General features: G+C 41.5%; 1 protein-coding gene across 6 annotated transcripts in view; it reads right to left on the bottom strand.

Annotated features, from left to right (window-relative positions):
* CACNB4 (calcium voltage-gated channel auxiliary subunit beta 4) overlaps positions 1 to 26652 on the bottom strand; it is a 268460-nt gene that overhangs the window by 138314 nt on the left and 103494 nt on the right. Inside the window, exons 1-2 of one of the 6 annotated variants that reach the window (XM_067741971.1) lie at positions 9674 to 9986; positions 7580 to 7739 (exon numbers count right to left, since the gene is read on the bottom strand). The exons of 2 other annotated variants lie outside the window; for them this stretch is intronic. In XM_067741971.1, the coding sequence (XP_067598072.1) occupies positions 7580 to 7585 (6 nt within the window). In that variant the 5' untranslated portion in view covers positions 7586 to 7739; positions 9674 to 9986. Of the gene's footprint in view, positions 1 to 7579; positions 7740 to 9673; positions 9987 to 26652 lie in introns of those variants that run through there. 3 more of the 6 variants (XM_067741973.1, XM_067741972.1, XM_067741970.1) reach the window with 3 other exon arrangements.

Below are 26652 nucleotides of genomic sequence, written 5' to 3'. Positions count from 1 at the left end.
TTGGTCACTCTTGGCTAGGGCCAAATGTAGCATCGACATGCAAATGTCATCAAGACCTGCATACAAATAATGAAGACGCCGACATTTTCCTAAAACACAAAACCTCTTTCTGACATTCTCTAACACTGAGTTTTTAATGTTCGTTTAAGTTTTATGGATGCACTATCATTTTAATCTGTCAAGGACTGGGGATTTCAAATCGTATCAGAAAGCAATAGCAAACAAAAAAGCTTGAAAGAAATTGCAACTTTAATCTGGATTCTAAGTTAGATAAAGGTCTCACCATTTGCGTCAGAGAGCAATCTAGTCTCTATCTTGGATATTCTCCCAACTCCCAACTGCTTTGTTAGCTGTCAAGCAAGCACCATACAAAATAATTTGCTTATATCACCCTTCAGTGGTTTATTCCAATTTTTTATCTTATTAACCCTGGTATTCAGCACTGTAAAAAGAACACTGCTCTAGAAAGAGACGTGAGGAGGTTCTAGGGCCAGTTCCACCACAAATTGGGTCATTCTGCACAAGTTGCCTCACCGCTTTTGAACCTCAGTTTTTTCATTTATGAAATGAAGTGTGGGGGCGGGGGCGTGGATGCAACTTCTCAAATCTTTGTTTTTTCAAATAACATTACAACAGAGAGTAAATAAATTCTTCTTATGGAACCTGGAAGCCTCAGCCTAACGCTGCTTCCCTTGATCGAGAAAGTTCTTTGAAGTCTTATATTTCACAATAAAAATTTGAGCTAATTTGGTTTATTCTCAATGAAAAAAGAATGTTTATATTTATTTTAATATAAAAATGTTTTACAATACTCACCAATATCTATAAATCTTAAAATGTACTAACCCAGCAATTTCACTTCTAGGAAACTATTTTGGGGAAATGCTCTATGTATATGCAAAGATTCATATGTAAGAATATTAACCATAACATTTATCTGCAGGATTGAAAATGGGGAATATTCTAAATCTATCAATGGGCTAAATTCATTATGATAAATCCACCCTACACAGTCATTATGTCATTCAGTTATTAAAAAGAATAAATTGTTAGGGAAAAACACCCATGGTACATTTTTAGGTAAAGAAAGCCAAGTCACAGAATAATATTTATGATGATCTCATTTATATTTTTTAAAATTACAAATAGCATATATGTGCTTGTAAGTATGTTTTTCTAAATATCCATGTCTATCAATGTATAGAAAAAAGGTCTGCATGGATACCCACTGAATTGCTAAGAACAGCTACCTTTGAGGAAGGGACTAGGTTGGGAGATAGTCAAGGAAGACAAATTTTTCACACTATATGGTTTTTTACTGCTTAAATATTTTTTCCTAAATACCTCATTTCACTGAATTTAAGATAACAATGATTTTAAGACTCAACCTCAGATTACGTATCACTAGGGGAAAAAGCTACCAATAAAACTATGAGATACCATTAATTTTAAGATGTAGCCCAATTTTAGATGTATCAAAATGTGTGTGTGAGGGGGTAGATGCCTCAGGGTCAATAAAATACACTGTATGACCTCAGAAATTGTTACAATATAGAAGAAAACTAACATTGGTACTCTAGAAAGACACATCATATCTTATGTACCAAATATTTGGTTTTTAGTTAGCTAATAATTAAATGTGACTATCAAGGATCTTTTCTTTGTAAAATCAAGTATCAACATAGCATTTTCGGACCTGTGTGGTTTTAATTCTTACTCTATTCTGCAGCATCTTCGCACTTCACAGCAGGCCCTGTGCATCGTGATAACTAGGAAATGTTCTGCGCTTCCCTACCTTACCAATTTCACCTACATAATAGAAATATATAACTCCATCCCTATATTCTAAGCAACAACAACATGATCAAACGTGAGATTATTTGAAAGTCTAATAATAAATTCTTAATTCTACCTCTTGGATCAGTAGAGCCATTGAATCAAATAAACCCCAAGACATTAATCTCTGGAACGTCATTCGAAATTAAATATTAAGCTATCAATAATGACTCTTTGGAAATAAACTGGGGAACTAATTTGTTTACTCACTAACTATTTTAGCATGATGGTCATCACATTTTTCTAGCTTGTTGATAAATATTTGCCTCCAACTCTTACTTCATTCAAACACTAAGAGAATATCTGATTTGTGGCTGAAGTAAACATTCTTTACTTTTTCATTCTGGTGGCCTTTCACTTTATCATAGAGGAAAATCAAACAGATCAGGCACATCACTCCTTTTAAAAGTAATGAATGACTTTATAAAAAATAATGAATATCTCCGAGAATTTATTCTATTCCTGGGGTTTTCCTATTGACTGATTATTGTTTTCAGTACACCCCAAAGGATAATAATGCTGAGCTGAAGAAAAGTTTGTAAAGCAAGAAAACACCAAACAATAAACATTCTTGATGATTAAACATCACAACCATCACAAAACAATTATTTAAACTTTCTTTGTCAATACTTTCCTAGTGTACAACTAAGAAGGAAAGACAGGGATCATCTAAAGAAGAAATACCTCTCCTCAATCGTCAATAAGAATTAGGAGAAGCTTACTTCTCAGAAAGCTTTTGCCTTTGATTTTTTTTTTCTTAGAGATGAGACTCAAATGTTTCCACCTCAAATCGCTGTGGTCTAGAAGTGCACTGTGGGTATTGGTAAGCAAAGGAACAATAGGAAAAGCATCCTTTTTTGGCTTCTAGAGTTAAAAATCTAAGATAAAAAAAAAATCTTCCTTTTCAAACATCTAGTCCTTTCAAAGATGTGTGTCACACACACCTTCTTCCTTCAAAGATTCTGAAAAAGACTCAAGGTCCAAATCCTGACCCCTTTGTCAGCATACATAAAACACCATGGTAATTGATCATTTCAAAAATCAAATGGCATATAGTGGCATTTGTACCCCAACTGAAGAAATTGCTTATCAGCAAACAGAACAAAACTTTGGATTTGAAGAAACCTTAGAAATTACCTAGTCAAACCTCTTTGTGGCCGTGCAGGCCCAGCGGCCACGGCTCACAGGCCCAGCCACTCCGCGGCATGTGGGATCCTCCCGGACCGGGGCACGAACCCACGTCCCCTGTATCGGCAGGCGGACTCTCAACCACTGCGCCACCAGGGAAGCCCTACAGTATATGTTTTAAGAGCTTTACAAATATTAACTAATTTAATTTTCAAAACCACCCCAGATGCAGGTTCCATTATCATTGACACTTCAGGGATATGGAAACTGAGGCCCAGAAAATTTAAGACATGTACCCAGGGCCACAAGCTAGGAAGTGGAGAGCCAGGACTTAATCCCTGACAATCTTGACTGAGTCTCTGGTTTTTGGGGGGTTTTTTTTGTTTTATTTGCGGTATGCAGGCCTCACACTGTTGTGGCCTCTCCCGTTGCGGAGCACAGGCTCCGGACGCGCAGGCTCAGCGGCCATGGCTCACGGGCCCAGCCGCTCTGCGGCATGTGGGATCTTCCCGGACCGGGGCACGAACCCACGTCCCCTGCATCGGCAGGCGGACTCTCAACCACTGCGCCACCAGGGAAGCCCTGAGTTTCTGTTTTTAATCACAACACTAGTACACCACATACACATGTTTCATAATACAAAACACAAAAAGTAAATGACATTTTCCCAGCTCATAGCCATGTTCAGTAGAAGATAATTTTTTTAAGTTTTATGGAGGTTAAAAATGATTGAGAGATACTTTTAATTAAAATCTTATCACTCACTGAACTTTTCAACAAATCTGCTAATAGAATAATAACACTGGAGGTCAGATTCTTTTTCCTATATGGTGCTAGAGCTAAGAAGAAGAGAGGGATTACAGAATAATAGGAACAAAAAAGGCAAAATAAGAGGACTAAGCTATTCACAAACTACACAATCAAGCTCCTGAATAACTGGCAGCTGCCAATATTCATGTTAAGATGTACTATCTTAGATCAATTCCCTTGAATGAAAAAGGAATGAAAGCAAATTCAAACATCCTGTTTTAAATGTGAGACTTTTCAATATTTCTGAGAACAGATGCAAAAGGAAAAAATAGGATATAGGAAGTACTGATACTGTGGCACCATTTAAGAGCGAGAAAAGTATTTATTGCTCAAACCACATATTTATGCTATAAAAGAATACATAAATGTATAGTGAGAACAAGGATTGTTCTATTTAGATCTTTAAAACTGCCATGTGAGCTATCTGGGTCACCTTCCTTTTGTCTGGGCTGCACAGTTTTATCATAGACTCTTCCAAGTCCTAAAAAGTTCAAAGTCCAAGGTATAAAAATCTACAGCTCCCAATCGGCTTCCCATTATTTTATGTGAACTCTCCTGAGTTTACACACTACTAGTGCTCCATCCTCCATAAGTAAGATCCCAGGCACCTGCTCCACGGGGCCTCACCTTGGTTAGCAGTGTAACAGTTGTTGCTGCGTTCACTGTCTGCGCGGCCCGATGCAAACACATTACAGGCACCTAAGTCAGCCTGATTTAGATCAGCATACAGAGTCTCTATCTATGCAGCTTTCTTGGTGCAATTTTTAACTTAGCTTCATGGAAATCTGAGCTCATGACTTGATGATTATTGTAAAGGACCAGTGGGAGAGGGAAGAAAAAGAATACAACTTAACGCATTCAGTTATGTCTCCTGTCCTCCTTGGGTGGCTTAGTTTACCTAGGTAAGGGATGTTTAAGGCAGATGGTGAACTGAATGATGAGAACTGTCCACACAGAAAGAAGATCCAAGCTGAACTCTGATGGAAAGGGAAGGGCTAAGGCAACGGGATGCCTCCTCACCTTCACCCTAAAAGCATGTTTTTTTCATCATTATTGCAGACCTTCCTACAGAACATCTTACACCACAGAATAATGTAATGTTCACTGTGTACACATAGAGTCAGAAGACCACATTCTAAAGTCCTGATGGACTCATCATAATCGAATAGGAAGCAGAACACCAGCAGGAAAGGAGATACAGAAGCCCCTGAGGAAAGTTGGGGGTCGATCCTAATGCTTCCCTCTGTCGCTCGAAAATGCAAAGTACCAAGAAAGAGGCAAGACTGATGACCTTGGAGAGGCAAATTCCTGGGTTCTGACCAGATTTAAGGAATTTCTCTCTTTAGCTCCACGACAATTATATCTAGAAATCATTTCAATATATATTGCTAAGAACTGATTGATTGAAGAGAAGGTTCTGTTCACCACTTACTTAACAGACTCGGGACAAACACCAAAATTGCTCAACTGAGTAAAACAAGTTGATTTTCTTAGTCAAATTTATTACACATAAGCAGCATTTGGTTTTCCTCTCTGGTCAGTGATGGATTCTTTCATAGAACAGGCCTGACTCTCTAGAAATAGGCCAGAAAGACTTTTTAACCCCAGGAGGGATCTTCTGATATACCAAACCATAAAGACCTCTGGTCTAAACATTTCCAAAAGAAATCTAAGCCTTAATATCCCTAGAGTGTTTTTCCAAAGGTCTCTAAACACACAAAGCCTTCTGTTTGAAATTTATCCTCCTTCCTAACAAGCACAAGGACATATCTTCATATTTAATAACTCTATTATAATCTTTGAAAGTAGCAATCATTTATTCTCTTGGGGATGTGTTGCTTTTCAACCCTCTTGAGTATCCTTATGTCAAAAGCAGTTAGTTTTCCTTCTCCAAAAGTTCTATGGCAGAAATCTCCCACTTAGCATTAACCATCAATTAGCAAAGCATGGATCATATCTATACGTGAATGTCCATGAATGTACGAGGGTGTACAGTGTGTGTACACCTATGGGTACACAGACATTTAGGCAAACACACATAGTTACACAGCTTATAGAAAATGAATAGTTTAAATAATTAACATATAGTTATCCTTATAATATGTAAGTAGATGTAAATTTACATACGTGCTTTAATATATACGTACACATTAGATTTTGTAAAATTTACCTTCACTTTAAGAGTTCTAATAGTGTTAATAAGTATACTATGGCTCCTTTCTGTGTTTGAAAACACTTAAAAGAATATATTTCCCTCCCTAGTAAATGCCTTGGATTATGATCTTATCATCTTTTTTATTGAAAAAGCTCAGGTCCCTACCTCTGCATTCAGATTTAAGCATTTGGAAAAGGAACAAATTGTGTCAGAAAAATCAGCTATTAATTTAATGTGCAGTTAAGCCTGGCTTCCCTTTACAAAATACTCTTAAGAATCTGTATTTCACTTAAAATGCTCAAAATTCCAGAAGGTCCACGTAGGAACTTTAAATTTTGCAAAGTGTCTCCTGCACAGGCCAGTCTAGTCCTCATGTGCTCAATATCTTATCAAGTGAGAACAGGACTTCACAGAATGCAATACACAGTAGCAGGTTTAGAATGACATACATACATGTACAACAACAGTCTGAAAGGATACACAGTAATATGTTAACAGCAATCATCTCTGGGTGGATTTTAGGTAACTTTTTCTACTTATGTGCTTCTTCCATTTATCCCTATAAGAACATCCCTCATACTGTTTGTGTAATACCCCTGCCGAGTGAAAAAAATCTGTTCTTATAGTGATTTCACAAACGTCAAAATATGCAATGAATCCATTTATAAGATGTGTATACCAAGGAGCAGATCTATCAAAATCAATTGTGCATCAGATAAAAAACAGATAGTGTACATTGGGGGCTCAGCCAGTGAAAAGTATCTTGGCCATCAAGAGCTGCCTGAAGACCCAATGGGAGCCGGGAAGGTGGAATGGGGCAACCCTCCCACAGAAGACAACATAGTCACAGTCTGTGCATGATGGAAGTAACTGACCTGGGCTGGGTGTGGACCCACTTAGGAGCACACACTCCATTATCCACGTCAAGGCAACAAAAGGAGTGATGTGACATTCTGTGTGAAACCTCCCACTCCTGTGCGGGGCCTTGCTATGGGACACCAAAAGGTCTTTTGTACTTCCTTGCAAATCTAAATGATGCTGACACTTAACTACCCTCCTAGAAACCAGAGCAGAAGTTAATGGACTTGCCCAAAAAGGCTCCAAAGGACTCGAGTCTAAAATGCCCGGACTTGAGTGTATCGCAGCATGGCTCCTGTTCCCCTCTCCCTGTATATACACAGCACGTGAAACACAGAGGTTATGAGCAAAAATCTAGGGTACCCGGAGTAGACTGTCTACCTCTGGACCAGATTCTTATAAAAAGGCCTCGCATCACAGTACCAAAGTCTCTCTCATACTACGGGGAGGTGCAGTGCTAACAGTGTACAATAACACTTTGTTCTTATTCAGAATAAAATATCTGTCCCCAGGCGAGATGATCTTATTACAGGCTGACTGTGTGAACACACTGAATAGAATCACTTATGACAGGTAAAACCCCGCACACCCCACGAAGACATTTTCAAAAGCACAGAGAGGTGGGACACATGTGGGTGGCTTCCCCAGCCCCCCAAAGGAAGCGCTGTACTCAGCTTTTAGTGACTATGTATTCTCAGACTGCAGCTGGGCGTCTGAGAAAAGCCTCTCCACACCTATCCACCAGACCTGTTCCGAGAGCTTAGCTTCGATCTGGGCAAACCCCACACTTACAGCCATATATGCATTGGCATTGAGAAAGACTGCGGAGGATGTGGCTCTCCAGGTGTGGCTTTATTTTTCACTTCACCGGGTCAGCTATTTAGGCCTAGTCTTCTCCATTGGCTTGAAGCTTTGTTCACACCATCTTGGGTAACACATCACATTATTCTTCCTTATAAAAACAAATAAACTCAAATGAGCATTCAGAGACAGTTCACCCCTCCGAACACCTCTGCCTTCCCCTCTGATTTATGGGACACCCTTCCGATCCCACCCATGAGAAAGCCTCCCCTACTCTCTTTCAACTAAGGATGGGCCAGGTGCCTTTCTTCCTTCCTCAAGTTTCCCACCTGCCTTGCCTCTGCAGACGTGCACAGCCTTGAGGATCTCAGCCTGCTGGCCGCCACTGAGTCACTGGGAGCAGAGCACTGCAGTACCTAGCACTACCCGCCATCAACTACTGCCACGGACTCAAATCACTGCACTCGGTACTTGCCACCCCACCCAAAAGCTTGGCCGTCCTGGGAGGCTGGACCAGGAGGGGAAAAAACATGTTTTTATACTTTTATGGCTCCCCTCTGAACCACTGCATCTGAAATGTACACAGTTCTGGAGAACAAGGTGCTGGATACATTCATTCCTAGCCAACTCTGGTCAGAGCAGCCGGTGTCACACATCACCGGGTTATTCTGCAATAAGTCCAATCCACTTAAGTTTAAAACCAAGGGTCGAAAAGTTGCAATTCAATGAGGCATCACATGTTTCATAACTGAGTGTGGAGAGAAGGGGTAGGAGAAATAATCAGACCTCCCGAAGAACCAAGCCGGGGAAGCAGTTCACTCAACTCCTGTACTTGCCGTTTGCATCCTCCCATCCCACTTGCCAACGTGGACCTTCTCTATCTCAGCCACCGCCGTTTCCGACTACAGTCCCTTGCAGTAAACTGACAGGTTGGTAATTTACGAGCACGCTGGGCAGCACCAGAGAGACTTTGCAGAAACAGAGTTGGAGTGAGAGCTCACACGCAGACAGGCAGGAAAATGGGATGCCTCATCAGAACAGAGGGTTTCTATCTTTCAGGGCTAGCACATCATTTGATACATACGTCTGCACTGACGTATAGCATAGGGGTTTTTTTTTCTGTTATAATCTGTTTGTTTGGTGGTTTAGCCAGAGAATCTTATATAACACATTCCTGTTTCAAATGTAGCAACATGTATGGCATTGCACTCATTGAAAATTCAGGCTCCGCACAGCAGGTCCCATTCCCATGCCGAATCATTTTACCTTGCAAGGTTTCTATATAATTGATGAAAAACATCAAGAACCACCACTAGCAATAGTAAAAGAAAGATTCAGTCATCAGCTTTACCCTGGATTCAAAAGCTAGCATTCAGATGGTATGATTTTAGGGATTTCTCAAAACCACCTTCATCCTGATTTTAATACATTATATGAGCCTGACCTGTGGAGGGAAGGGAGTCCAGTTTTCTAACCCAAAACACAAGTGAGCCTACTCCGGGCTTCCAGGGTAGAGTACAGGGACATACTTCCTGCCTCTGCGCTGGGGTGTTATATGACCACAACCTTTGCATCTGATTTCCTTAACAAAGAAGCAGGAGATCTGCACTGCTTGTTTGGCCAGAAAGCACATCATACAGCTACAGCTGAGGAACTTCCTTCACCTTAGCTCAATACAATGTGTATTATATAATGAATGAGCCTTTTCTGTGAACCCTGCTATTGGAAAACATAGGCACTTTCTGCATAGTTTAAGCCAGTCTGCAAGGAGCAGTTATCCCTTGTCAGATCAAACGCGGACCAAGTATTGTATATATCCAGGCAGATTACACCCTTAGATCCCTCAGCTATCACCCTAATTAATTTGTTTTTTGCTTGACAAGACATTATATAATAAAGAATTATTTCAGTTAACTCTAAACTATACAGAGAACATTTACACAGCAGCCAGCAAGCACCCGAATGATGTTGGCTTTCAGCTCCATGTTCCCTGCGTTGCCTAAGAAATAAGGTGGGGGGGGGGGGTTGTTAATGGGAGGAAGAAGAGAAGGGGAGAGGAAATCAGCTATCTGTGAAAATACTTACAGCCTCCGAGTCTTCAATTCCATGCAGGTACAAATTGTCATACATGGAGGTCTGATAATCCAGAGCACCTCTATCAAGGCGAAAACAAAACTGCTACAGAAGCCACAGCTAGAGGTAAAGACAGAAAAGGCCTGTTTGGAAGAATTGCGCCTGCCTTATCAATTGCTGTGAATTTACCAGGCAAGATGCTATTCATTCACATCGCACAGGGTGAGGTTATCCCCAGAGGCGGTCCAGAGCTGGCATTTTATCTGCCTTCCCAAACAGAGCATAAAAAAGCAGAACCCTTCCTCAACCACAGACTGGTGACTGAGCTAGGAAAGCAGCCTCTGATTGGCTCAGCTCCCCTGCTTCAGTCAGCTGAAGAGTGTTCCCTCGGTGAGTGGAGGGCCGCTCGGAGCACCCTACCAAGCAGACAGCTGCTTCCTGTTTCGTCTGGATCATATAGTTCTGCAGCAAACACTTATCAACATCTAAAAGGCTGCTTGGTATGTTGGGAAAGGCGGGAGATTGAATACTCTAAACACAACTGCTCATCTTCTTAATGAAACGCACAATTGGAGGGGGATGGGGAGCAACAGAGAAATTTTTTTTCAGAGAATATTGTGTAAAGACAGGTGAACAGATACTCATCTCTATCTAACACCTGTACTTAACAGATGCAGCTGAAGTCAAACAGGCAATAAGTCATTTAATTTTTTTTAAAAAACCAAGATAAAAGAAAAACAATAAACAGATGGTAAGATTTCTTGTGGGAATTTCTACTGTAAAAGAATTTCTACTGTGGGGCTTCCCTGGTGGCGCAGTGGTTGGGGGTCCGCCTGCCGATGCAGGGGACACGGGTTCGTGCCCCGGTCCGGGATGATCCCACATGCCACGGAGCGGCTGGGCCCGTGAGCCATGGCCGCTGAGCCTGCGCGTCCGGAGCCTGTGCTCCGCAACGGGAGAGGCCGCAACAGTGAGAGGGCCGCGTACCACAAAAAAAAAAAAAAAAGAATTTCTACTGTGAAAGTTTTCGATATTCTCACCGAAATCTCTCTGCCTCACTGACAAGAAGATACCTCTGTGACCCAACTAGTAAAGTAGAAACGAAGCCAAAAACTCTCAAAAGCCTTTATGTAGATGCAAAATTGTCCATTATCTTTTTAGCTTGATTTTTTTTTTAATCGCCTTTAAGCGACAGCCAACGTTTTAGCTTAAATCCCCTTTTCCCCAGCGCTTAGACCTTTAATATTCCTAAAGCAGCATTGATCTTTTTCCAAAAACCCAATCAGAAAAGTCCCACTGCCTTCCCAGTTCGCATGACACCACAGCTCGTTTTCACCTAGGACAGGTCCCACACTGGAGCATACCTAGATACTTGCAGCTTCCTGGTCAACCAATAAGGTACTGCAGCTTTGAAACAGAAGAGATTTATAGCTCACTGTAAAAGAAGCCAGCTAAATTTGGAAAAAAAAGAAGTTGGTGAGGAGCAACGAACATAATCTAGAGAAGCTGCATGACTCACGGGGGTAAAACAATGACCCAGAAACTCAGAGGCTGAGCCCAGCTTCCTCACTAATTGGTCGGATGACTCTGGACCAGTCGCCACTTCTGTGGGCTTCAGTTTCCTCACCTGCCAAATTGAGGTAAGAAATAACCCAGAGAAAGGACTTTGCAAATCTAAAGCGTAACATAAACACTTATCAATGACAACCCTGCTTGGTCAGCTGGAAGGCACTGGCTGCAGTTCCTGGGAACTCAGCACAGGAGTAACTGTCTGGCCCTGGACCCAGGAAATGAGGCCCGTATCTCTGAAAAGCGTAACTCTTAAAGGAACAAATCTGAGTCACAAAGAACAACACGAGAGCTACGACTGCTGAGCTGAGCACAGTTCGCCCAGGTCTGCACTGACCCACTAAGGTCTTCCAATCACAGCTGCACACTTTGGGAACAGCATCAATCCTTTCAAATATAAAAGATGCCAAAGGGACTCACCTGTCCTTCAGAGCCTGAAAATGGTAGGGTTCATACAGGAGGTCACCTGTGCCACCAGGAGGATGGCAGAAGAGGATGGGTACAGTTGGCAGGATTTCATAGAAAGGGACCCAGTGCCAGCCCGACCTGTTGACGACTGTGTGTCCTGGAGCAAGTCATTTCCCAGGCTAACCTCAGCTCACTCCTCCATCAAGCAAGAGGACTGGGCCAAAAGATTTCTAAGCTCAAATTCCTGTATCAGATTCTGTTATTTTAGTTAACTCTCTAACTACAGCCATGTGATATTTTAGGCAGAATCAACAGAAAATCAAGGCAAGAGGGTCTTTTTTCTCCTTAGATTTTCCAGATCATTTCCTTATTTTACTGTTTCAACCGAGAGTATAGGTATTTCCTGAATATCTTTAAATGGGAATCTAAATTTGGGGGTGGGGGTGGGAAAAAGCCGTTCACTTCCATAATTCACCAAGATGAGAGAAACTGCCCCCTACTGGGAAAACTGTACATGGCTCAATTCCTCTCCTGCATTTCCCAACAGCCAATGTAAGGGTCTAAGGAAAGTCTTTAAAAAGCAGGGGCTCGTTTTGCGATATACAAATGTAGGCAGTAAGGAAGATAACTCAGGATCGGCAGTCAGGAGGGAGCACTGGATCAAGCAAAGTAGCTTGTGGTTACTCCCAGCAACCCTACACCCAAACCCCTCAAGGACTAAGAACAGACGTAAAGCAGGGGCAGCCTGGCTCTGCCTGCTTCCCAGGTTAGAAAAATGCTGAGCAAATTGTTAGAGGTGGGAGAATCCCAGAGGTCCCCTAATCCAGCCCTCATTTTAATACCCAGAAAGGTTAAACTGATGTATTCAAAGCCATAATTTTCTATACTTAAGTGTTCCTTCCCTGCTCCTTCTTGAGGGGGTTTTCAAGATAAGGAATGAGGAGCAGTGTGTGTATTCCCAGGAGGAATTTGGTAAAATGAAAGGGGGGGTCACTTTGATGGGAAAACCCCTATTTTTCCCACTCTTTTCATTCTAAAAACTGTCTAAACACAAGCTATTTGGTCACCCACCCACAAGTTGACAACTGAAAATTAATAGATTGGGGAGTCTGCCCCTAGTGTTTGGATCTCCATAGAATAAGCACTGCACGTACAGGTCACCTAAAGGTCTCAACCCAATGCTCAGGCTGATCCCAGAGTTCCAGAGGCAGCCAGTGAGAGACTCAGTCTGGACTTCCCCAAAGGAACTCTGAGAAGTTCCCACAAAAGTGAACTCGAACTCCAAGAGGCTCTTGGAACTGACCATTCCTGTCCCAAGATTCTCTGAACTGAGAGCTGGCTGAGAAGTAGCGAGAGGTCCCTGGGAGCTTCCTGGGCCTGTTTCAGATCATCTCAAGTCCCTAGCTTTTGGTGAAAGGGCCTTGATATCCTATCAGGTCTAAGTTCTGAGGACCAAATTTCAAGGGTGTCATATTTCACTGCAGCAAGAGGCGAACATCAAGTGAGGGATTGGCACCGTCTTGGTTTTGGTTTGAAGAGTTCTCCAGTTAAGTGATTGATTGAGAGGATGAAAGAGAAACCAACCCTCCCTTGGGTCTACTTCTATTTCCAGCTACAATGAGGATCAGTCTGAAAAGCTCCTGGGTCACCTTGCATCAGTGTTTCCCCATAACCCGTCCACCTCTCACCCCTGAGTAGCCTCCAAAACTACACAGCCCCCAAAGGCATCTTCCCATTTTGAGGGTGCCCTGCTGACTGTGTTTCCTTTCAAGTCATCTCTCACCATGATCAACAGTTCAAAGTCAAAAGACCTTATGAAAAGGCATTGTTTGTGTGATTCTGTTCTCTAAATTCCACGTGATTCTCCGTATAGAGGTTATTCTTGCAATTTGACAAATGTCTCAACTGAGCTCAGTTCAGTGGAGGGAATGGTGTGGTCCTCAACAAATCAGGGAAGCTCTCTTCTGCAGCTCAAGGCAACATTCAGCTAGTTTTTGTTGGCTTCAAACTTAGGGACATGGAGTTGCTTTTCCTTACCTGGGCTGGGCTTTGTGCACACCCATGGATTTGACGGTGGAATACAAAGGACAAGCATTTCTCGTTTCCATTGTTTGGAAAGGGAGGGGAAGAGGGAGAGAAAAGCCAAGAATCAGCTGATTAGCTCTGAGTTTTACATAGCTGTCATCAAGACAATTGGTACAAATTTGGAAACAAAAGGAAATTTTGCTATCTAATTTCCCCCCACAGATTTCTCCAGAATTTAACTTTCTAAGCCAGTGAGGTTATGTGTTCTGCAGCAGGACTCTGAAAGGTCAGGGAAGAGACAAAAGAACAGTGTTTGGACTCTCATTGGCTCTATGGACTAGAACACGAGCCCAAGGTCTCTGCCTGACAATTTAACCTTGGGGATTATTTTGCTCTTTGTTTTTAAGTTTTTCTAAGTAGCTAAGTGTACTAGATGATTTTCTCCCTCTTCTGCAAGCACAGATACACTTATTTCCCTCCAGAAACATATATGGCATTTTGCACGTTAATATTCTAACCCGTTTCCCCTCTGACATGCTTCAGACAGGTGGTACCGGCAGGGCAGACAAAAGAGTGAAAACAAAACAAAACAAAACTCTACAAACTGACTGCCCTTTTAGTAGTCCTCCGAGTTTGAATTTAGACCGTTATAACTACCTAGGCAGGTGTATCCTTACGTCTCTCCGTGCCTCATCTGTAATGGAGGTAAAAAGAGTTCTGGACTTCATGAGTGAATGCATAAAAGGTACACAGAAAGTGCCTGGCACATCATAAGGCAGAGTGAAGAATCAGTCTTTTTTTAAAGGGAGTAGTGTGGAATCAGGGCCGCCTACATCGCCCAGCTCCGAGGGCCCCCATGCACTGCAATTCGTGTGAATGGTACTCCCAGGAGCGGCGTCACAGGGATTCTTCAGAGCAGGCTAGTGAAGAGCAGGGACTCTGGAGCCAGGCTGCCTGCATATCCCTGTGGTGCCTCTTCCCAGCTGGATGACACTCAGTGAGCTACTTTGCCTTTCTGTACCTCCATCTCCTCCTTTGTAAAATGAGGATTACCCCAAGATTATCGTGTAAGATGAAAAGCCTCGATATAAGAAAGTGCTCAGAACGATGTGTGGTACAAACTCGAGGCTGCACAAGCATCAGTTGCTTCTTCTCATCTCTGGGCTCTGGCCTGAAGACTTGGTGCCCTTTGCCTCTGCGGTGGGATTCCTCGTCCCTGCTGCCCCTGATGCCAGCCTGGTCCTCTCAATCTCCACCTGGGTCCCTGGTCTCAGCCAGCAGAGCCGAGACCAGCATCCTGCCTCCCCCTGCCCTACTTACCTTCATGCCAACCTCCTCCCGGCTGCCTACCTGCTTCATCTGGCTAGGCTGACTGCTCCTTATGCTGAAGCTGGCAGGGACTCCCAGGCCTCCTTGGCCTGACGACACCTCAACCCTTCACCCACCCCTCCGAGCTCCACATCCTTCCCGTGTGCCCCAGGATAGGCGCGCCACGCGCACCTGACCTTCCCGACAGCCCGGCCTCTCCCCAAACTAGAATTCTGACTTCCCTCGCCTCCACCAGCCATTCCCTGGCTGCCCCAGCCTGTCACAGCCCACTGCCAAGCAAGCACCCCTGCGAAAAACCTGTAACACATGCTACGACTGGTTCTCACCAAGGAGGCAAGAGGCCAGTGAGAAAGAGAAATAGAGACAGGGATAAAAAGGCAGAGACAAAAAACCCTAGAGACACTCAAAGGAAGAATGAATCTGTGGACTCGTTTTTCCTCCTCTCTGCCACTCTTGATGGCTCCGGGAAAAAAATAATACTTCATAATTCATAAAAGAGTGAGTGTAGGTAAGGTAAAAAAATTCCCATGGCCTATTCACTTGCCAGAAAATGACAGATCCCTTCCCGTGATTGACGTATTACTCAGAAATCTCTTGCTTTCTGAAATTTCTGTTAAAAAAAAATGCCAATCTCTCGGCAAAAACACTCCACGCAGCCACAATTTTCATTAACTTTACACAACTTTATTTTCCATGCTTCTGCCAAAAGGGGCTGAGGAGACTAGTCCAGCTGGTCTCCTCCCCGTCGCCTATACATCATTTAGCTCATATGATCAATGCTAATTTAATCATTACACTTTCAATCGCTGACCACTCTGCACTACTTTAGAGGCTGGGAACTCGAAGATGGGCAACTGCATCCTCCAGAGAGCCGCATGGAGATCCTTCAGACAGCAACCGAACCAAGGAGATGGCTACAATCAGAGCTCTCACATTTGGAGAAGCTCTGAGGAGAGCTGGAGAGGGATTTGATTCCTTTATCTTCAAAGCTTCAGCAGGAGAAGCAGGAAGGAGGAAGGAAGAGATCAAATTCACTCAGGGAACAGGGCAGAAATGAATCAGCCACCAACTTACTACATGGCCATGGGCAAACCATTTTCCAGTGATTCCTAATTTGCTATAAAGAGTAAACAGTTTCCTTTTTTTCAATGTAAAATTTATGAAAGGTTATTTTCTATTTTGTTACCACCTTGAGGTAGAAATTCAGGTTTTTCTCTCCCCGGGGGAGTTTTTTTCTTTGATTTGATAACATGTTTTTTGTTGTTGTTGTTTTTGTTTCTTTTTTACAGATCCATTCAGTCATCCAGTAAACATCCATGAATTCTTACTAAGTACCTAGTATCTCCTCCAAACAGAAATCAGATCATGTCAGCTCCTATCTGAAACCTTCTGAGGTTCCCCGTTGCTCTTACAGCGAAGACTCAAACCTTTAACACGGTCTAGCATGGCCTCAGCATTTCTCTCCTCACAGCCCTCACTTTGCACCTCTGACTCCTTCCCTCTCTCCTCTAGAGCCAGCCTCCCCTTCTCGGACACCCCCATCACACCCGCTCCCACCACTGGGCTCCATCTAGTTGAGCCCTTTGCCTAAAACCCCACCCCTCCCACCACCACGCCCCCATGAACACGCAGTAGTGAAGCTGATGAATTAACATCTGTCTCCAGAATGTGAGTTCCATGGAAAAAGGAATCCGGTAGCTTCTCGCCACATATGCCCGCTGCCGAGCACAGTGCCTTGCACACACACAGCTTTAAATAAATATGCGAATAACTCACAATGGCCTTGAACTCTTGGCCACTTCTGCACTAGGGCTGCCAAAACAGTGCAGTGACTAACAACAACAACAAAAAGCTCACAAAACGAAATGTGGATTTTTTAGAGCCAAGAAAACCCATAATACGAACATCCCTAGAGGGTCCTCAACAAATTGTCTTCATGCCCTGACTGGGTGAGAGTTGTTCAGATTCAGATTCTTACAAATTAAATAATCTAGGTGTGACATAGAGGTGCTGTTTTAACAATGCCTTTATTTAAAAAAAAAAAAAAACAATTTATATAATGTATTGATGGAATTTTTTTGGGGGGGTGATGGAGAGAAGACCCCATGATCTTTCATACCTTCATACCTCTGCACACAATGTTCCCTCTGTCTGGGAACATCTCACCCTCAACTTTTTCTAAGTAGTGAATTCATTTTCTTGAAGGTCCGAGGTAAATGTCACTGAGCCTTTCCCCAGTTCCCTCAGACAATCACACACTCATTCTATACTCCCATAGCCCTCTATGCTCCTAGACTTCTACTAATGGGCCTACCACATAATAGTGTATAATTCATCCAGCAGACCTGTTTTTTCTACTACAAGATGAACAACTCAAGCAAGAACCATGTCTTACTCAGCTTTGTACCCTAAATGCTTCATTCCACAGAAGAGCCTCAATAAATACTGGATGCAGAAAGTGAATGACAAACATGAAAAGAAAACCCACGTTTTGAGCCCTGATGACACTGCCTCCATCATAATCCATGCAGTCTAGTCTAGTAGATGTTTGAGATCTTAGAGGGAATCCACAGAGAAGGGAATGAGCCAGGAATCTGTGAGGTCAACTTTAGGGCTGCTATAGATTTAGAAAACAAACCACAAGATGGAAAGGAGTGTAGGAACTCAGGTGTGAGCTGGACTTGTGTCAATGGCAGAGGCTTTTCTTGAGTGGAATCTATGGGCAGAAGGGATACTGGTGAATGATGAGTGGATGGTAGCATTGGGGTCCCAGGGTGTTTCCCAAAACATTGTTGCCTTAGAACATATTTTTGGAGAAACCCCTATTTCCCTATGGAAAAGAGTGCCAGACTCTGTACCCCTCAAAGGCAGGAACTATGTCTTATTCATCTTAACATACCCCTCTCTAACCCAGTGCCTATCACAATAACTGGAAAGTAGAAGTTCAATAACTACATTGGGAAAAGGCGAATAAGCTAGTATGATATAGGTGACCGCCACAACAGAACATAGTCCTGAGAGGACCTTGTGTTTCAAGTTCTATCATATCTCATGCTGCCTTAGGCACCAGGCATCCTAGACTCTCAACAGGGAAATAGAGAAATGTGACTAACTGCAAAATACGGAGTTTAGAGCAGCAATCCTCATTCTAGGTCCCACCTGCAGGTAGACCTAAAGCTTTACAAAATGCTGCTAGACTTGAGTAGGATTGTCTCAGGCAATGGACTGGTCTTGAGCTTCAAGTTGATAGTTTTCAGGTTCTGCAACCCAGTAAGCAGGAAGGAAGGGCGGGCGGTTTTGGTGCACACTGCCAAGCTTTGACTTCTTTATTATTCTATGTGGCCGAGATGACTAACAGCCCTAGATTCCATTCTCCATCTCTTCCTTTTAGCAATAAACCCTATTCCACCCCCAATTTTAGCAAGGCATATGACTCTCCAACTACAAACTACATTTCACAGCCTCCCTTGCAGTGAGATGTGACCCAGGTCTTGCCCACAGAGTGTGAGTGAAAGTAATGCATCCAATTTACACCTTACATCCTTGAAAGGATACTGATTGCCCACACACTCTCTTCCCCATTCCTTTGGATGTGCACTGATGAGCCAATTTCCACCAGAAAGATGGACAATGAAGAGTTATTAGGGCTAAAGAAAGTTGAGTCAGTAAATGACCTGTGAAGAGGGCTACTCTGCTATCCTGGACCGCTCTCCTACACTGCTGGGTGAAAGAGAAAGAAACATCTTTACCTGGGGATCTCTTTGTTAAAGCAGCTTCTATTAACTAATGCCCACTGCAAAAGTAACTAAGATGGAGGTCATCAGAACAAGAAGAAGGCAATCAGAAAAAAACGTCCATAAGGTAGGCACTGGACTCAGAAAAAGGTCTCTCACTAGGCTGTGGCATATCTTCCAATTCTTTTTTCACGAAATGCTAATAAAACCAAGATCGGAGTTTAGAGCAGCAATCCTCATTCTAGGACATTGCTGGTCGGTTACAGCAAATCCTCACCCCCACCCCCTCCATCCCCATTAAAAACAGACACTGTTACGTAATGTTTAGCCACAGTAAGTCTGTTTATTTTCTAAAACCAAAATTAGGAAAAACCCAAAATGTTGGTAAGCTAAAAACACATATAAATTGCCAATCTTATACTGCTTTTTCAAAGCTCAAATGAGTTCAGAGAAAATCTTCAACTCGATCGGGTTTTTAAATTGAAGTAGACCACTACAAAGAGAAAAATATTCACCACTTTTTAGCAAAGTCCATAAGGATTTCCTCATGAAGATTTTCAATATAATTTCTCCTAGTTCCTAACCTGGTCATTTCCTTTGCAGTACTGGATGGAAAATAAGTTAGAGCACTAAGTCCAAATCCTTTCCCCGAGAGACACAAATGGAAACAAGCTGAGTTACTTGATCTAAATTCCAATTCTCAGAAGTGATTCCTGCATTAAATATTCAAGGAAAATAACAATCATCTCCGTAGAAAATAGTATGAATTTGGGGACAAATAATAAAAAAATAGTATACATTTGTATTGATAGAAAATAGACGAAAATGTGGAAAAATTATCGATAATCCATTATATCTGTAGGCATGTTTCATAAATCCAAAAGCATAAACAAACTAAGCATATAGACTGGTCACACACACACACACACACACACACACACACACACACACGGTTTTTCAAAGTTGTTTGGCAATGCGTTTTTCTTACAGAAAGTGATTTCTCAAACGTTTAAGATAGATTGAAAATTAAAAATAACAATATCCAAATAAATATTTAGGTGCCATGTACCTTATGGCACCCCAACTCACTGTATTTTTGAACCTTGTGTGAGAGGGTTCAGAAATGACCCTCTTGTCTTGTACACCTTATAAATCTATTTTCTTTTAAATGGGAAAGGCAATAATATCACAATTTTCAAAAACAGCAGTTTAAAACGAATTATTTCTCATAGCCCCTCTAAGTTACTCTTTCAACCTTCAAATTAAATAAATATAAAACTCTACAAGATAATAAATGAGTAACTTGTTAATCTTCAAATAATGTCAAATCTTCATGTTCCAGAGGTTTCTTGGGCTCTTTAACCATTTAAACCTATGGATCACATGAACATGGAACAGCCTTTGTAACATAATTTGGATATGTTTACATGTCATGAAAGAGATACTAACAGACAGTAATAGTTCATTCCAGAAAATAAGGGGGGCGGTTCACAAACACATTGTTACGGATCTCAAAGTACTACCTGCCAGCATTAGGAAAAGAATGTTATGAGTAAACGTTCAGATTTATCCAACTTAATGAAGAAATTAAGAGATTTTTCCCTGCCAGGTACCTTTAAAGCTTTCCATGAAAGAACTGAACTAAAAGACAATGTCAGGAAGATGGCCTGTGGGCCTCAACTAATAAAGGCTCACTTTTGAAAAAGATACCTACTAGAACAGTAAGATGTGAACCAAAATAACAGCTTCGGATATCATCATCCTATCTTCAGTCAAGCAAATCAATCACTAAAACTTGGGGGAGAAGAATAAAAGGTCCAGTAAGAGAGGGGATGAGCAAGCTAACCTCATAGCCAGTAGAGTCATTCATTTCCTCTCAGTTTTAGCTCTTGGTGGTTGTGTTTACTTCATTTAACCATAAACTTAATGAATATAAAATAATCAGAGAGAGCTGAAGGGTTAGAAACCATGGGAAAGTGTCCTAACAACACACAACTCTAAAACCATAAAGGAAGAGAATAAAATATATTTTTCATTGTATTTGTTCTCCATCTACTTGTCTACTGCCGTCTCTACTTTACAACATCTTTCTCACTTTATCCTTATTTCATCCACTCATTACACTTTCCCCAAAATATGTGCTTATGATCCAGATTCCTGCTGTTTCTTATGCTTGAAACCAACTTAAGCATTTTTGTAGTCTACTGAAATTTTCCACAAATCATCCCTTTGCAAATCAACTCTCTGTCTTATGAGACCTTCCACTGCCAATTCTTCCCCAAATTTTTGTTTTTAATGGGACTTAATTAAACTTAAAAGCTTTTGCACAGCAAAGGAAACCATAAACGAGACAAAAAGACAACCCTCAGAATTGGAGAAAATATTTGCAAATGAAACAACAGACAAAGGATTAATCTCGAAAATATGCAAACTGCTTATGGAGCTCAATATCAAAAAAACCAAACAATCCAGTTAAAAAATGGGCAGAAGACTTAAATACACATTTCACCAAGGAAGACATACAGATGGCCAAGAGGCACATGAAAAGATGCTCAACATGACGAATTATTAAACAAATGCAGATCAAAACTACAATGAGGTATCAACTTATGCCAGTCAGAATGGCCGTTATCAAAAAATCTAGAAACAATAAATGCTGGAAAGGGTGTGGTGAAAAGGGAACCCTCTTGCACTGTTGGTGGGAATGTAAGTTGATACAGCCACTATGGAGAACAGTATGGAGGTTCCTTAAAAAACTAAAAATAGAACTACCATATGACCCAGCAATCCCACTACTGGGTATATACCCTGAGAAAACCATAATTCAAAAAGACACATGCACCCCAATGTTCATTGCAGCACTATTTACAATAGCCAGGACATGGAACCAACTTAAATACCCATTGACAGATAAATGGATAAAGAAGATGTGGGACATATATACAACGGAATATTACTCAGTCATAAAAAGAAAGAAAATTGAGTTATTTGTAGTGAGGTGGACGGACCTAGACACTGTCATACAGAGTGAAGTAAGTCAGAAAGAGAAAAACAAATACTGTATGCTAACACATATATATGGAATCTTAAAAAAAAAAAATGGTACTGATGAACCTAGTTGCAGGGCAGGAATAAAGAGGTAGACATAGAAAATGGACTTGAGGACATGGGATGGGAAGACGAAGCCTGGGCGAAGTGAGAGTAGCATCGACATATATACACTACCGAATGTAAAATAGTTGGCTGGTGGGAAGCAGCCGCATAGCACAGGGAGATTGGCTCGGTGCTTTGCGATGACCTAGAGGGGTGGGATAGGGAGGATGGGAGGGAAGCTCAAGAGGGAGGGGATATGCGGACATGTGTATGCATACGGCTGATTCGCTTTGTTGTGCAACATCAGCTAACACAGTATTGTGAAGCAATTATACTCCAATAAAGATCTATTAAAATTTTTTTTAAAAAAGTGGTATTGTAGAAAACTTGCAAAATTCAGAAAAATACAAAGACAAGAATAAAAATATGGAGTCTTACTATTGAAACATGATTACTATTAACACTTTGATATCATTCTCTACGTGCCTTTTATTTTACATTTAGAACACGCTATATGTAAACTTTTGTGTTCTCTTAACTATAACAGCACAAGCATTTTCTCACATTACTAAAAACTTCTCATAAACATAACCTATTACAATTATATAATATTGCATCATATGAATATACTAGGCAGTTCCCACTGTTTTGCTCTTATATCATATTAGTCTGTAATTCTGATTATTTTCTTTGGCTAGATTCCAGATATTCTTGGGTCAAAGTGCATGAACATTTTAAGCCTCACATTGCCAAATGCTGTAGAGAAACAGTCTACCAATTTACATACTTACTAGTTTGATACGAAGTCCTAGGTCTTAGCCCTCATCAGCAGTGGGGCAATGGGAGACCTAACATTCTAAATTTTTTTTTTTTTTTGCGGTACGCAGGCCTCTCACTGTTGTGGCCTCTCCCGTTGCAGAGTACAGGCTCCAGACACGCAAGCCCAGCGGCCACGACTCACAGGCCCAGCCGCTCCGCGGCATGTGGGATCTTCCTGGACTGGGGCACGAACCCATGTCCCCTGGATCGGCAGGTGGACTCTCAACCACTGCGCCACCAGGGAAGCCCCTAATTTTTTTTATCTGTTAATTTGATACAGAAAAAGTGGCATTTCACTGTTGCTTTAAATTGCATTTTTTGCTAATAAACATATACATGTGAAATATATATAATACTGCACTTTTTCATAAGCATGGCAAATTTACTGTCTCTGAATAAGGAATTTCCACATTCAAGTAAAAGAGACTGTGATGTTCTTGTCTCCAGTCTCTTTTTGGAAAGTCTTACAAAAATAGTATCTGCGGCAATGGCTCTCAGCAACAGCAGAGGACCAGAATCACCTGTGGAGCTTTTTTACAATCCATTTACACCCTGGAGACTCAAACTCAGTAGAGGTTCTATCATCTATATTTTCTAAACATTTCACTGCCATTTTAGTAGGCAACTGAATGAGAAGATCACTGAGTTAAGACTGAAACAGTTAAATGTCTCACCTGTCAGGTGAATAAGCTACTGCATGCGTTCTTTAGGCATAAGATGAAGAGCATCATGCTCTAAACTATCATTTTATTCTATGGTGCTTTTACCTTACATCCATAAGGCAACTTAGGACCCTGTGAGATCTACTTCTACCGAGTGACATAACATTGCCCATACCTCTTAGTCTCATTTCTAAGAATGACCTTGTTTCACGTGAAAAGAAAGTAATCTAAATACTGATGTACCATTTATTCATATACCCAGTACTTGGCAGAAGTATTTACAACAGCAGATAGGATAAACATCTGGTGTGAACTTCCAAAATGGCACCTTCTTCAACTCAAGGACAGCCTCTGCCTGTATTCTATGGGCCAGGGATAAGTGTTGATATTATTTACTGATTTATGTTGATGTTGACCAAAATATGAAATCCAGCTGACCCTTGGACACACCCACAATCCCACTCCAATCTCTAAACAACCAATTACTCCCCTTCACACAATTAAGCATCACACTTGAACAGTCTATGCCTGTTGATACTGGTGTCACATGGCCTAGCGAACTCGTCACCTTGATATAACCTGGGCTTAGGAATTGCCCTCATCTCACAGAGCTAGGCTAGCTAACACAATAATGGGGGGAAATATGGGGGAAAAAAGAAGTTCTGATGTTAGAAGGGAACGTTTCCTCCACATCAACTCTGGTAAACCCCATTTGGCTGGAAAATACTAGTATTAGAACAGCCTAGGCCCAATCAGACTCTCCTAGCATTGTTTGGAGCCTGAACCCCTACTGGGGGTTCACAAATTGAACAGCACAAGAATCTCTGCAAGAATTGTTTCAGAGATTGTTTCCTTCCCTCTCAGATGCTAAAAGTGGTCATCCCCTACCACCAGAGAGAAACCATTCTGGAAGGAAGAGATGGCAGGAGAGGACCAAGTTAAGTGCTGAGAACCAGCACTTACACTGTTGGGTCAGATTGGAGGAGTAAACTCATGTCCTTGACAAATCCATAAGTGGAAAAGTCACTACAATTTTCCAATAAGAAAAGTAAGGGACAGATTTTCAAAATTAGGAAAAATGTGAGTCCAAATGAATTATTTTATCTGTTCTGCAGATACAGTCCCCAAAGTATCAGTATTACCATGCCAACCACCTTGGGCTCTTGGTACAAATTAACTGACAATGATGAATAGGCTATTTCAACTTCAAAAATTAAATCTTTATATGGCCATGAATATTCTTTATGGTTTACTACTACAGCTCAGGGGGGTGCTTTCATCTCTGGGCACAGTTGAGTTCAGAGAAGCAAAGCGAACACTCTGTTTCATTCTGTTCATCTCTCTCCAGGGGCCACTTTGGCAGCCTTTGGATTGTTTCTGCCATGGACAGCATCCTCAAAAAAGCCTCAAGACAGAAAAGCTTAGAGGCCACGGGGCATAAAAAGCTGTGATGATGCATCCAAAAGAAAGGGACTTTGTTGATGTTTTGAACTAAGTAAAAGAAAAAAAGCATTAACAAGTGCACCACACTTGGTGACTGTAATTAGCAAACCAGGACACATATATATAAGAGTAATCACAAGGTCACACCTTCACACCTAGGCATTTAGCTGTGTGTCACTGTAAATCACCACACCAGCACTTTCCCTTCTTCATTTTTTTTTTTACTTTTCTAAATTTAGTACCATTACAAGTTCTGTTAACTCAGATAACTTATAGTACCTATGCACAAGAAGATTATATCACAGTTTCAATGAGATCCACCAATTTAAATGTCTTTTTTGTACATTTCCATTTCCAATGACAATATTTCAGTCAGTATGCATCATTTTCTGGTGTCCATTCTTGAGGATTTATACATCTGCATAGAGCTGGGTGAAAAACGTCTTTACGTTACAGATTGTACCCTTCCTTTTGAAAATTTTATTCCATGAAATAACTTTTATATTCCCTTTTAATTATCAAATGAAATACAATTTTTAAAAAATCTTAAATTTGAGGTTAAGACACCCTGTTAAAATAATCTAGAAATCAAACTAAAGTAAAATCTTAATGAGAAGTTGTTACAGTGATTGGCTGTAAATTATTTTTTTCCAAGAAGTCAAAGTGGACAACAATAGCAAAGGGATAGACAAACCAGGCTCCCCACCCGAGGACATGATTTCCTCTATTCGTTCCTCTAAATGTGTCTCTCAATTACTCACATTTCGGCTGAGCTCCCCCGATCCTAAACACCTCCAATTTTATCTAATACATCAATCTTTCCTATGTTCACTTAGGAACATCCTAGTGGAATCTAAAAACTTCTACCCTACACCAACGTGGGTAAAGAGTCTCATTTCTTAAAAAAATCAGAATTATGCAGATGCAGCCTGATGACCTCCACTGGTCTCTCAATGCTACTGTTTTAGTCAGCTCAGGCAGTTATAGCAAAAATACCATACACTGGGTAGCTTAAACAACGAATATTTATTTCTCATAGTTCTGGAGGCTGGGAAGTCCAAGATCAGGGTGCCAGCAACTTTGGTGTCTGGTGACAGCCCTCCTCCGGGTCCACATACAGCTGCCTTCTTGCCACATCCTCAAGTGGCGGGCTGCACCCTCACGGTCTCATCTAAACCTAATTACCTCCAAAGGCCTCACCTCCAAATACCATCACACTGGGAATTAGGGCTTCAACATATGAACTTGGAGGGGGAACACAGACATTCAGCCCATAACAACTGCCCAGCACTCCTGTATGTATCATCAGTTTTCTCCTTACTCCACAGAAATCTTCATCAATCTGAAATTCCTACCTCATCCTTCTTCTTTTACCATGAAGAGATGATCTCACTTCCCTACTCCCCAGGAGGCAAACAAATCAACATTCCCTGAATTTACTGTTCCATCCCACAAATTAGACCTCCTTCCATTCCATTCCATTTCAATGGAAGGGGTATCCCTCCTCCTTCTAAGGTTGATCACGTCACCTGTCCTCAAAATCCAAATTTCTGTGACCTCAATAAGAACCTGATTCCATCTGCTCTCTTGACTATAACTTCGACCCATTCCTCTCTGTTGTCACCCTTTAAACATACACATGCTGAAGTCCCCTTCACTTTCAAGAACAACAGCTTTTCCCTGGCCTTGTCCCTCCCCGTTATCAACCTATTTCTATCTATGTCTCATAGCCAACCTCCAGAGAGTATATCCACACCCTCAGCCTTCACTTCTTCTACACTGTTCAGTCTTCATAATCTGACCTTTATCCTCATCCTGGACTCAAACTGTTCTCGTCAAAATTGCCAAAGACCTTTTTGTTGCTATATGTAATAGAACCTCATCTTCCATGACCTCTGAAACTGTTGAC

Source organism: Pseudorca crassidens, chromosome 6 (genome assembly GCF_039906515.1).
Source record: "Pseudorca crassidens isolate mPseCra1 chromosome 6, mPseCra1.hap1, whole genome shotgun sequence".
Lineage (NCBI taxonomy): Eukaryota > Metazoa > Chordata > Mammalia > Artiodactyla > Delphinidae > Pseudorca > Pseudorca crassidens.
Note: the sequence above shows the minus strand (reverse complement) of the source record. Positions and strands in the feature narration are given on the sequence as shown.